Source organism: Crinia signifera, chromosome 6 (assembly GCF_055691185.1).
Source record: "Crinia signifera chromosome 6, ASM5569118v1, whole genome shotgun sequence".
NCBI classification, from domain to species: Eukaryota; Metazoa; Chordata; class Amphibia; order Anura; family Myobatrachidae; genus Crinia; species Crinia signifera.
The window spans coordinates 220,966,335-220,980,626 of NC_139222.1; the positions used below are offsets into that span (position 1 = coordinate 220,966,335).

Sequence of the window (14,292 nt, forward strand, 5' to 3'; positions counted from 1 at the left end):
CTACTGTTTTTCCCTATCACATTCTGCCTCCCCCTGCCACCCTCTAACTCTTCCTGTCATCCACTGCAGTGTTGCATATTGTGAATTTTGGTTGGGGTGGAGGCCCAAACTATGAGGTGATTCTGGTTCAATCGGCCCCCCTGTGCGTTCACACAGTTATGAGCATGTGCAGCCACTGTGTGAGAGCGACCATGGCAAATAGATTATTCGCCAGGCGCTTGCACATGACAGTGCAGACGGGGGGTGTGGGGCAGCGTGCCGGTGGATTCGTCCATGGGAGCGCAGAGCGTTTCATGGGTGTTCCCATGACAACGTTTGGTGTTTTCATGGTAACTCCCCGATAAAGCAGGTGCGGGGGGATGTCAGCTGCCCGCCCACTTCCCACACAGTGCTCCCACAGATCTGAGACACCTCAGAGGTGCCTCAGATCTGCCAGCACTGGAGAAATCATTTGATGGTCGCCTACTATTGAATGATTTCTCCCCTGCACCCAAGGCTGCAAATAGAGCCATGAGGGGGATACGGCATGCGAGGGCGGACGGCCGTGCGGGCGGCGTCTGGGGAAGTCGCAAGGCTGCCAAATTAGCAGCCTTTCGAGTCGAGTCAACCAGAATAACCTCCTATATTTCTGAACCTGGGCACACAACCCACAAGTTCAGCCACTGCGCCTTGTACTTTCTGTTCCTGGCTGCTTGTGTTATGAGGCAAGGAACTGTTACTATTGCACTCCGTTTACTGAGCCCTCCCCCTCTACATTTTGCTGCATGGGACAATCACAATGGTGAGGTTAACCCTTTGTTATCCTGGTTCCCTATGGTAAGTTTCAAATGTGTGCTTTCACTGAGCTATATAAATTGTGTGTGTGTTTGTATGTATTTATTATACCCACTCAATACATATTGAACAAAGCAGCTATCTGACCCCCACTACCCCGATCTTACAACCAGCGGCTGTTGCTCCCTCCAAAATCACCCCACCGCACCACTTCAACCTGGCTGTGTCTCTCTCCCCTCTCTTCCATGGCGGCTGTGTCTCCCCAGCCCCCCTTTGAAAATACAGCATGCAGGGAGACAAAACGGTCAGTGTCCATTTAAGCATCAGTGTGTGTGTATGTGTGTGTGTGTCAGCATCTGTGTCAATTTGTCAGCCTTCACATGTCTATGCCAGCATCCATGTGTTATCATACATATATCTGCATCCATATATCTGTTTCCATGTGTCAGCATCAGTGCGTCAGCATCCATATGTCAGTGTCTGTCTGTGTGTCAGTTTGTCAGCATCTGTCTGTGTCAGCGTCTATGTATCTGTGTGACAGCATCTGCATGTCAGCATCAGTGTTTCAGTGTCGGTATCTTTGTGTCAGTGTCAACATACGTTTGCATATCAGTGTCCGCAAGTCAGCACCCATCTATCAGCATCCTTCAGTTTGTCAGCGTCCATATGTCTGTGTCCGATTGTAGGCATCCATGTGTCAGCATCTGTCCATGTCAGCATGTAAATATCTGTCTGTATGTCAGCACCATTTGTCAGCATCTTTGCATAGTAGTCTGTCAATGTGTCAGCATTTGTGTGTCAGTGTCTGCATATGTGTTAGTATATATCTGTGTGTCCACATCAGCATCTGTATGTTAGTGTCCATGAGCCAGCATCTGTCAGTTTGGCAGAAATCAGCTCTTAAATGTCACAGGTTTGTTTTGGAAATGGCAGTTATGAGCTGATTGGTTGGTGGTTTATCACTCTCCATTTTATCAGTTTTCAAAGCTTAGAACATCTCGCCCTTAGAAAGGCAATTGGGCTTGGGTTACAAGTTTTATCTTTTTGTGTTGACTTAGTTGCTATGGACATTACTGTTATGTAAGCTGTGAGTAAGACCTGGCATTTAATGGAATTTATTATAATGCAACCACATTAAAACACGGACCAGAATGGTTTTTGGTCACATCCAAAGTAAATATCAGTAATCCTGTGGGCACAAAGGTCTTTGTATAAAAAACAAAAAAAAAAGTTTACACAGAAACAAATGCCTTTGACTCAAAACTGTAGGTACACTGTTATGACTATATGACCTTTAGCTTTCTAATTGACTGCTGTTTCCTTTTAAAACAGAATTAAACTTTAATACTGTAATACACAACATGCCTTCCTTGTGATAACAAGATTAATAGAATTATATTGCACATTTTGGGTATTGGGCAAAAACAATGCCCAATGCAAGTCAAGGAAAGTAACATTTCAGTTTCTTAGTGTTTTAGGGGGGATGCACTAACATCCTCCACCCCACATCGCCACTTAACGCATCCATAATAATCGCATATACAATAAGATATGCGATTATAATGCAAAGGACAGCTCTTGCGGTAAGACCTGACGGTACTTGTGTAGTTTCACGGCTAAGCTACGTTGTCAGCGTAGCCCAATGGCTGCGTAGTGACTCCACGGCAGCCCTGCGAAGTCAGCGTAGTGTCCCCGTCAGGCAGCTAGTCACCATACTGTCCCCGGGAGCTGCAGCTCTGTCCCCAGCATCCCTGGCAAGCCTAGTGAGCGCCTCTCACACAGCACCGGTAACCGCCAGATCCCCTGCGCTAGCGGATGCCGGCGACGAGGGGATCATGTGGGTGCCGGTGGAGAGGCGCTCCATCTGTCTGAGATGCAGGAGCGTCTCAGACGCTTGTGCGTCTCAGTAATTATTGCGGCAGGGTACGGCAACCCTGCCTGTGTCTGCTTCAGGGAGAAGGACAAGGTTAGGGGTTCGATAGCGCGTGCGCCTCCTGCACAAAGGGTGGGTGGAGTGCGTAAGTGCATCTCTTGCACAATAAAGGATGCATTTGCCAATGCTCCATGTTACATACTGGCAAATGCCTCCATATCAAACCCTCACTATCCACACCATCCTGAAGCGTGGCGTGCGTAGCGAGCCCCACTGGTGGGGACGCGGTATGCGTCCTCTCGACTTGTTCATAATACCCCCACTATCCATGTCGGCATGGAGTTGGATCTTATAAAGTGTGGCGAGTGCAGCGAACCACTGAGCCCGAAGCATGGCGAGCGCAGCGAGCGGCGCGAGGGGACACGGATTACTTGCCGTGTATTCCACGTCCCCTCGCTGGGCTCGCCTAGCTCGCCACGCTTCGGGCTCGGTGGCTCGCTGAGCTTGCCACACTTTATAAAATCAACTCAACGCCGATGTAGATAGTGGGGGTATACACAGGTCGGGAAGACGCGTACCACGTATGGGCTGGTGTGGATAGTGGGTGTGTTTCAGAAACACATTCACACCTGTTATGTCAGGGAGGTTAAAATGTTCAATGGTTCCCACACTGACTGACTACGCTAACTACATAAGCTCCGGCTAGCCACAAACCCGGCAGGAACACGACGCTGATACTGACAGGGGCGCCTGACTGACCACGCTAACTACGTAAGCTCAGGCTAGCAACAAACGGGCGGGAACACTATGCTGATACTGACAGGGACGCTGACTACGCTGGTTGCGGGAACACTACGCTGATTCTGACAGGGACGCTAAGCTAACTACGTAACTGCCGCCGTGAAACTACACAAGTACCGACCTGACTTTGCGAAGAGGCTTCGGCCAGGGACTTCCAGGTCTGAGACCCAGGAGTCCCTCTGCACATGGGCACAGTGAAAGCGCCGGCCGTGGGGCATGCTAGGAGGGATCCGTAACAGTTCCCGAAAACTGCGGCAGAGAGAAGCCCGCAGTCTTCGATAGGGTATTGGCAGATTTTGCTGATGATTCCCTCCGCAGCCCCCTGGCAGAGGGGCTTTAGTGCATGTAAAAATATGGTAAAAGTCATGAAAATGAGCTTTTATACCGCATTTTCTCTTTAGTTTATCCCGCCCATAAGGCCTTTCAGGGGTGAAGATTTTAGATGTTTTGCAGAAAATATGAACCAACTGTTGATATGTCTCTTCACATGTACTTTGCTTCATATGGCAGTCCCTCTCTGCCACTGTCACATCACTTATTTTGAAAGTTTTTGACAAGAGACCCGTTTGTGCTTCCTGTTTCAATGATGTCTCTAGGGAGTTTCTAAGCAGCATATTAAGGAACATACAATACCTGCTTCTACTATGTTTAGATCACCATAAGCCCTCCAAAATGTTTCTGGGGCCTGTTCAGATTTTCCTGGATGAAAAAACTTTAAATTTCAGTAGAGATGATTGAAAATGTAAAGTTTCAAGTCACCGGTGTGAACAGCCCAGACATATTTAGGGCACAATCAGTTGTGGACCATGATTCAATAATGCAGATCAAATTCTGTGGCCTATTGTTTTGTTTATGTTTATGTGTTACCAAACGCACCCAATTTAAATTTGTGTTTTTCTAAAAACTATTTTTTATACACAATCATAATACAACAGTATTTTAATATTTCTTTGAAATCATATTATTAACTCTTTACAAAAAAAATAAACCCCCCAAAAAGTATTCAAATTCAACTTGGCGAACAGATATAGGGCGGGATGTATTAAAATACATCGCCGCCCTTCGCGCCCCCCCGCCGCGATGCCGCCGCATATGTACTAACATATGCGGCTGGCATCGCGATGCGGTGACGGAGGCCCCCCGCGATACCTGGAATGTGGTGTGCGGGGGGGGTCTCCGTCAACTCTCTGCCACCTCCTGCATCCCTCACGCCGGGGACAGCTAAGCAAGCTGTCCCCGGCGCCTCCTCCTCCCCCCTGCAGCCGGAAGGACGTCCGGCTGCGTCACTAGGGGGAGGAAGGTGTTACCTTCTGGGTCCAGGAGGACCTGGACCAGGTAAGAGAGGGAGGAGGAGAGGGGGGTCGGCGGGTTTTTCGGGGGAGGCGTCGGGCGGCGAAAAGAAGCCCATAGGATTCTATAGGGTATCGCCACCCAAAGGTGGCGATACCCTACACTGCGGTGACGTGGGGGCTGGGTAATAGTACATAGGAAAATGCGGTAAAACGGGGGTTTTACTGCATTTTCCCTTTAGTACATCTCGCCCATAAGCCCTTATTCAGATCTGATCGCAGTACAAATTTTTTCTCAAAATGGGCAAAACCATGTGCACTGCAGGTGGGGCTGATGTAACATGTATAAAGAGAGTTAGATTTGGGTGATTTATTTTGTTTCTGTGCAGGGTAAATACTGTCTGCATTATTTTTACACTGCAATTTAGATTTCAGTTTCAACACACCCCACCCAAATTTAAGTCTCTCTGCAAATGTTACATCTGCCCCACCTGCAGTGCACATGGATATGCCCATTTTGAGAACAAATTTGTACTGCGATCAAATCTGAATAAGGGCCATACTGTATGAACCACCCTGAGCGTATAAGGACCATACAAACTAGTTTGAACCATACTTGCCTACTGTTGAAAAGTAGAATCAGGGAGATTACAGTAGGATGTGCCGTGCAAAGCACGTGTCACACTCAGCCCAAAGCCATGTTGTCTACCGCCAGTTATGGGTGTGTCTATGCTTAAATGCTTGTTGCTCCAAATGCAATTTGACCTTATATGAATTCATCCCTAAGCATAGATGCATGTATACAATGTATTAAATGTTATTTATATAGGTACTGCATTTATTTATTGAATGTGCTTTGTTTCATACCTTTATAGCATTAGCTCAATCAGTATGGACACCCTATACAAAATTCTTACCCTAAGTGACAGCTCAATACAAACAGCACCAGCATGCTATGGATGAGTGCACACCAGCACAGATAAGACTGTGTGATCATGTGATAGCCATCTCTCCTATCAGAGGTTCCCACAAGGGGGGTGAGGGTCATCAGCAGAGACTCCTGAGCAGCTACAGCAAATCACTGTCCCTGCAAAGAAACCTCTTAAGGTGGCCATACACTAATGCAATGTATCATAGCAGTGTATGGCCATCCGACACCCCCCCCCCCCCCCCCCCCCAATACATCCCATGCGGTCCTTTCACATGCGATGTATCCCTGCCGTCGGGAAGGGGGCCGAGTTGGAGGCCAGACGGCTCAGGTCCGATGCATATAAGACCACGCATCAGACCCGAGGGGGACATAAAACACATCTGATTTGGGCTGATTTTTTGTCCTGATCCGCCTGGATAGGGTGAAATCGGCCCAAATTGGACTAGTGTATGGGCACCTCTAGTGGCATCTCTGTTAGAATCTTGAAGATTAGGATGTCAAAACAGGGCAGCACAAGATTAAGTACGGGAGCCTTCTGCAGGATCCAGGAGGGAAGGCAACCATAGTTTAAACATTGTTGAACAGAACTCAAACACAATCAAACCTGATTGAATGCGTTCAAACCTTTGCAACTTTCACGGTTACTGAACCATGTCTCATACTTGATTCCAAAAATGTTCCTGTTTTTAAATAAAAGTTGAGAATGAAAAGGTGACAATTCTGTGCATAAAAATTGAATACTTAATGATAAATATGCACTTTGTGCCTACAAATGTAAGTCCCTAAATATCATATGCAAATGATCATATGTCTTGTTATTTATATATTCCAGAAGCGCAGGGAGATGTTTAGTTTAGTAGGCAGGTGCAGGTGAACTTTAGAATGTGTACAGCCAGCTCATAGCGGCGTGATGTACAGTATATTTGTACCCTGTTAGCAGTGACTAGCCTAGATCTAGTGTATTCATTCTGTAAATTAAAAGGAATAACCATTTGTCCTACATAATGACACAGCTTATTTCTCTGATTTTTAGACCAGGCTAAAAAATAGTAGTAGTACACTCTGACAAATTCCTCCAATGGTTTCTCATAACTAAATGACACCAAGAAGCAGAACTGTAACTAACACAATCATTAGTTTGGTTAACACCTTCTCTTCTGTATTTTTGTATACTTTCTGTGCAAACTGCTGCTTCTTGCAAACTCAGTTTAATACCTACTTGTATGTTGTGTACTCTCTAATACTAAACTACATATGTAGTATTCAGGGACGTCTTCATATGGGCTCAACGGGCAGTTTCCTAAGGGCCCCAGTATCCTAGGCTGTGTTAGCCAGGGTTATGCCCTACAGCCACAGGCGACAGTCATTTAACAATAGCTCCCACGGTGACTTGGGGGTGCTCATGCCACGGCTGGCACCATGCACTTTTGACACTTCAAATGTGGTGCTGGCCATCTGCCAATCAGTTTGCATGCATCACGGCAGCCGATTTGCTGCAGGGTCGTGAGCTCAGAGTGACGCACGAACTGGCAGCATATTTGGTATGGCCGCCGGACTCAACAAGGGACAGGAGAGTCACGCTGTTCTTTCTTCCCCTCAGAGACGGCAGGTAGAAGTGGTGAAAGCAGTGGCAGCAGCAGCAGCGCAGGAGCAGCAGAGGAGGGGCAGGGAGTAGGACAGGGGGCATTATATGCAAGTGGCACAACTTGAGTTATTATGTGTATAAGTGGCACTACCGGAGGCATTATCTGTATAGGCGGCACTACTAAGGGCATTATGTGTATAAGCAACAATACTGGGGCATTATGTGTGTAAGAGGCACTACTGGGGCATTATTTGTAAGTGGCAATAAAATGCCATAGGGGGCGCAATATTTATAGTTATGCCACTCACGGGCGGTAATACCCAGATGCCCTCTCACCTGTCTTGCAGCTGTGGGTAATAATATTTAAATTCTCCCCAGCCTGCAGCAGCAGGTGGTCAGGCCCGAACCCCTGTAACCTGGTGCACCAGACCTCCCCTAATTCTGAAGCACCCAGCCCTGCCTATCTCCACCCAGGCAATTCCCATGGATTTGAGAGCTAGCTAGAAGCTAGGTGAAGTGCTGCCTGTTTACTCCTGACTGAAGTCCTGATGGCTACAGCACCCCTTGGTAAGCATAAGGGTAGAAGTGTAAGAGGGCAGCACACACTCAGGGAAGGAGCAACAGCCATGCAACAACTGAGGTGGGAAGGGCGGGGCAAGAACACAGCAAACTCTACTGCTGTTAAAATGGCCATGGTACTATTTCAGGTTTAAAAACTTCAGATCCATCACAGAGGACCACTCTGCACTTAGGGACTATTTGATGTTTGTATGGAATTGCACAGCTGAATATTGTATATGGCTGTGCAGCAAAGGGAGAGACGCAGTACTCACAAATATTATTAGTGGCTACTCTGTACCTGGCACAGTTCCTCCCACCAGTCCGTGCATCTGCTTCTCTGCAAATGCCTCCAACTTGCTCCACAAACTCTTTCACAATTAGCATCCATAGCATTCACCAACAACATGACTGGTTCCGTCTTGCTTGTGCCCTCAACAGCAAATGTCAGGACTTCTCCTTACAAACCAGTACTGTCAGTAAAAAGCTGTATTAAAGCACTCACATGTGTCTTCAGTATCATAGTGCGCCACCAAGCCAACCATAGTCTCATACAAATCCTCATTAGAACCAGGGTTCAGGGAACACTTCATCAGAAGATCTGTTTGCAGGTTCGCCATGGGCTCATATGGAGAATCACTATCTGTATTTTCATTCATTAGTTCTTCTTTGAAGTGAGTTTTTAGCATGTCAGCAGTTTCCTTCAAGGCATCAAGCAAAAAAAAAAAAAAAAAAAATAAGTTTTTAAACAAAAAACAAATAAAGATAATATTATTAAGGGGTTAGGTAGCTGTAGGTTGTATCCCGGCAGTCAGGGTGTTAAATATTTCAAATTTCAGAAGACACAGAAAGAATGTCTATATGTGGTGCACGGAAAAGATTTAGCAAATAAAATATTAACTTTTATTTATATTTATTTAAAAAGTAGCAAAATAAAAGACAAAAGACATACATATAAAGACATGGACGTGTGAATTAAAAAGGATATCTTATCCTCACAAAGTGGGGCCCCAATGTCCTATGTTCCTTTAATAGATAATTGTATGAACATTTAGCGGTGCGTTTTCACTTGAGTCTGTCTATCTGTACAGTACCATATAGTATATCAGAGGTATACGGTATAATTGTTCTATAAACCAATCTTATAGGAACGTCAGATGCCCGTAAGGTTGGTTATAATGCCAGTTAATTTGTATTCATACTGGTGAATCTATACTTCTTAGGGAGATGGTTAGCCCTTATTTGGTTTATGGTATTAATCAAGAGCTTAGATCACATAAGAACAAAAAACCGTTGTAGTACTGCAGATATCGCTGCCCCTTGGATAGCAGTTACTTCTTGGTGCAGATTTGAAAAATAGTGATATAGTAACAGCTCAAAAAAGAGGACAGGCTATTAACCCTTAAATAATTCCTACAATGAGGTGTAATGGGCAGGCAGTGGTCCGTCCGTGCTACATTGAGCAGCAGATGGGTGTGTGGCTATAACTGCCTGCTCTAAACCTGCAGTGGGCTTACTCCGGCGTGGACAGGGGTCCGATCGCTGTTGTGTGTGTCAATGAAACACCGCCGATCAGCCGGTTAGTCAGAGGTGCGTGGTGATGGACGTCATACACTGCGCCTCTGACTGAGCCTGCATACATCCACATGCACTGTGTATAGGTTCAGTATAATTTACCTTATATATATATATTTCTTCATCCAACAAAACATTCTCTTAACCTTATACTGAGTTAGTATCAGGGATCTTCCTTCACTATTATTAGATATACAATCTATTATAAATATCTTATATTCATTAAAAAAAAAAAAGCATTTATTAGCTTTCATTGTATAAAGGAGCCCCCTTTTTTTGTGTAAAAACAAGTCTTGCAATATATTCCGGGCCACAATATACATCTGAGAAAGCTGTATTTATCATGAAACGCATCAGATGGTGGCCTTTGACTTATTTCATCATTGGAAACGTCTTTTACTTCTTTGAGAACTATTTGGGTTCTGGACTGGACTTTCATACCCGAGCTTTTGGCATAACAAAATGTAAAATAATAAAAAAAAAATCAGATTACAAAGGACTGAATATTTGTTCTGAAACAACATGAATCCAATAAAAATTGATTAATAGTAAAGACAAATCTTAACGCTTTCATAGTCACCGTCATTGTCATCATAGTTTGCGGCTCTTGGAATTATATCACCTGATTAAACAGGAAATTGGTATTTGGTACAGCTAATATCTAAAGTAAACATGTTATATTGGTAATTCATTTCAAACAATAATGCTAATAACGAGAGGTGACTCACCACATATTCATCAATAAATTGTCGCAAATCTTTAAAGCCATATTTTTCTGCTATGTTATTTGGAAAGTCTCCATGTTTATTGGATACGCTATAGGCTTGTAAGGCTCCAGGGCAGGTGAGAAGAAGGGCTGTTAAATTTTTAAGTCCATATTTTGCAGAAAAATGCAGAAGAGTTGGCAATTCTTCATCTCGTTGGTCTAAAATGAAAGAGGTTACAGTCATTTTGTGGTTATCCATGTCAAACTAATCAGGTGCAATTTTGCTATTCAAGTTATTCAGTTTTATTATGTTAAAATTACTAGTGCCCAACATTGCTAAGTAGATTCCCAGCAAAGGGTTGTGACATATACTGTATATATGCATACAGTGCATTGCTGCATTAAAGGTGGCTTTGACTAATCAAGTGAGAAAAATGGGAATATTTGACATATTGGCATAACTAAACAATAAACAATTAAAATAACTCAAATATTACACTCATCCGGGTCAGGGAATCGGGGGTTATTTAATATGATGGATCTACCTGATTTGACCATCCTGATATTAAAATGACTGGGATCTGCAACTCATTGGGTTGGAACAGGAAGATGTTCCTCAGATATATGGGTCCACTTACTCAATGCATATCATTTATGTCCAAACCCTGTCCCTCTGGTTTCCTGTCCTGGACACATTCAATTACACTGACTCCCTAAAGAACAATTCAATTGTCCACTTACTTAGATGATTTTGCTTTAGTAATGCAGCTAGCATGTCCCCCCTCATTATATTAACATATTCATCTCTTCTTTCATTGAACTGCGTTAATGAGATACATATGATATCCTGGCGACCCTGGCATCCCAATATGGAGAATTCCGACAGGGGCTATTTTAGTAAGGAAACCCTCTCTCCCTACACCCTCACCTTAAAATGCCCTGCTTTCTGCCGAAACCCCCCCCCCCCCACCACCACAGCCTGACCCTATCCCTCCCCGCTAGTGCCTAAACCTAACCCACACCCCACCCCACGGCCTATCCCTAAACCCCTTGCAAGTGCCTAAACCTGCCTTGACAAAGCTGACGTTTGGACAGCGAAACGCGTTGGACAGTGCTACCAGATCCTGGACAAACACCTTGGAGGTTCACCTGCTCAATATCCTGACCACCATCTATCCCTAACCACTTTGGAAGTCCACGGCTCAATTCAAACATCCACCTGGACACCAGGCCACGAGGTTGAAGGTAGGCTTATACTAACTCAGCCACTCCCTCGGTGGGCCCACAGGAATACAAATCGCCGTTTTATTCTGGACTCCATCATAAACATTTGGGACTACCATACAGAGTGGACAGTGCGGGTTCTTCTATCCTCCACCCCGGATGGGGTTATTCAAAATACACGTGAGATCTGGTCACCTTTATCACTTTTAACTCAGAGTTCATGTGCATTCATCCAATTGGCACTAATGCAAGATATCTGTATAATGAAAATGCTGCTACACATGATATTCTAATTTTAACTATTGTTTTTTAATAAATTGTTTAATAATTTTTGAAATCTGATTCACTCATCCTTCATTGCTAGCGCTGCTTTTTGTGTTGTTTTTTGTCTTCTTTTGTATGGGGACTGACCCTCCCCATTCAAGCAGCTGCTCCTAAATTGAGACAACAATTCTGCTAAGCGCTCCCAAGAGTACACACAGTAGTGTCTACTCATTTCTTTAAGTGCCTAAACCTAACCTCCTCTGTCCGCAGCCTAACCCTAACTCCCCCCCCCCCCCCCCCCTCCCTGTAGCCTAACCCTGTCTGTACATACTGTACATTGCGAAAAGGAACATGTTGTAGACAAACATGAGAAATAGGGTACAGAGGACTCACTTGGAGGCAGCTTAAATTGTAGAAACACTTGTAGCCATACAAATGTTAAAATAAACCAGAGTCCCCTGAGTTTGAAAGGAAGGAATTGTTCACTTACTTGCACTTAAATTCTCCTTTTCTATCTGATTTATTCCAAAGAGGTGTAGACCGCTGGCAGGAATGTTTTTCCTTAGTGACTCAGTTAACAATTTGTCAAGTGTCTCTCTGTTGTGGGGCATTATTTTAAAAGCCTAGAGAAAAAGTTACATCATTTAATGAAAATATTTTATATGGTTCTCTTATTAAAACAAGGCAATATGACATTTTTCCCTGATTCAGAGGGGATTGCAAATGCAAAATCTTTCTCAAATTGGCAAAACCATATGGCAATGCAGATGGGGTAAATGTAACAAGTGCAGAGAATTACATTTGGGTGAATTATTATGTTTCTGTGCAGGGTAAATACTGGCTGCTGTATTTTATACACTGCAATTTAGACATCAATTTCAACACACCCCAACCAAATCTAACTCTGTGTGCACATGTTTCATTTGCCCCACCTGTAGTGCCCATGGATTTGCCCATTTTAGAAAGATTTTGGTTTTGCAATGAACTCTGAATCAGGTATACGCGTCCCCTCACGGGCTTCACAGGTGTCCGAGTCCGCTCGCCACGCTTTGGGCTCGGGGGCTCGCTGCGCTCGCCACACTTTCTATTCTCAACTCCACGCCGATGTGGATAGTGGGGGTATGAAAAGGTCATAGAACGCGTACCGCCGCCCCTCGCGGGCTCACTGCGCTCGCCACGCTTCGGGTTCGCGTTGATAGTGGGGGTGGTACAGCCTCAAAAATGCCATTTGGGGGTCATTGAAAATGTTCATACTAATTCCAATGCATTTGGATGCATTTCAGTGAAAAATCGTATGCGATCGCATGCGATGCGATTTTGACAAAAACTGTAAAAATCGCATCGCATCGCATGCCATCGCATGCCACTATATATGGCATGCGATGGGAGCCGTGATAATCCACAAGTACTGTTAATTTAAAATAAAAATTGCTCTCTACCTCTATAATATTATATATCTCACCTGACACATGAATTCAACAGGATTAGTTGCACTATCAAGTAAGTTGCAAATTTCTTCCATATCAGTGAAATAAGTGATTTTGGTTTCACACATCACTAAATCGCCAGAAAAGACCTTTAAAAACACCAGTCCAGATGGCAGATCTGTGCAGAACAATAATGTGTTTGGTTAACATCATGGGAAAGTAAGGTCTTTTCTTCGGACTAAATTATAAAACCTTATAAAATATCATTTATTCATCTTGCTAGTCTTAAAACGTATATTACAGCATGCATGTTATATAGGTGTATATATTAGCAGATGACTCAGGTGCAGGAGTATAATTTGCGTTTCCCTTGTGCATTTGATCCCTCATCCCTATGCAATGCTACACATGCTGAGTGGTGTGTTATGGACAGAACAGTGCAGCAATCAAGGGAGGGGGGCTGCGGGGTCTGCAGTCCGGGCCCAGACAGAAAGAGTGCCCCCAGGACTGGAGTTTATAAAATATAATTTGTCATAAACAAAGTTCTAATTTCCCCAGGAGCAGTGTAGAGGTTGAGTAGTGTGGGCAGTGCTGCAGACACCGGAGGTCTCACCAGGCATTCCAGATGTGTGAGAAAGGGAAGGGGGGCCCTGCATATTTTGTCAGTCCCAGGCACCACAATTTCTAATTGCAGCCCTAGACATAAATAGGATTCGTTGATGTCTGCATCCTTTCATTTTTATTCCTTGTAAATAATTGATTTGACCACACTCCTCTTATTTCACTAGCAATTGTGTTTGTTTGTATTGAGATATATTTGGAGAATAACATGAGAAACAGCTAGTCTCGACAAGCCGCTTCTCATGTTGGCATACCATCTCTGCTGCATAACTTATTGCTGATGTCGTTCAAATATGACCAACCCCCCATCAGCAATAAGTTATGCAGCACCCATATAACTATGCTTTGTTTACTTTTTTTTCCAGAAGATGTTGAATTTCATTGGTTTTCCCAAAAATGTTATTAGTTTGTATATTTTTCCTCACACTGCAAAGACAACCTACCCAAAATATATATACACAGGGACGAATTTACGCGTGAGTATGCATCTAGGCACAAAAGTAACGACTGCCCCTCATTTGCTAAATTTTATTATTTTCATTGATGCTTTAAGTCCTCATTTGCCAATTTACTAGAACCGGTCTGATTAAAAGAATCACCAAGTTAAATGCAAATGACTATGACAGGTAGCCTATGAAACCAAGAATTTCTTACTATTTTGGGC

General features: G+C 44.1%; 1 protein-coding gene across 1 annotated transcript in view; it reads right to left on the minus strand.

Annotated features, from left to right (window-relative positions):
- The window catches only part of PIK3AP1 (phosphoinositide-3-kinase adaptor protein 1), a 129,077-nt gene that overhangs the window by 50,136 nt on the left and 64,649 nt on the right, over positions 1–14,292 (minus strand). Inside the window, exons 5-8 of the mRNA XM_083148880.1 lie at positions 13,043–13,185; positions 12,071–12,203; positions 10,115–10,311; positions 8,317–8,512 (exon numbers count right to left, since the gene is read on the minus strand). Of these exons, the coding sequence (XP_083005006.1) occupies positions 8,317–8,512; positions 10,115–10,311; positions 12,071–12,203; positions 13,043–13,185 (669 nt within the window). The remainder of the gene's footprint in view (positions 1–8,316; positions 8,513–10,114; positions 10,312–12,070; positions 12,204–13,042; positions 13,186–14,292) is intronic.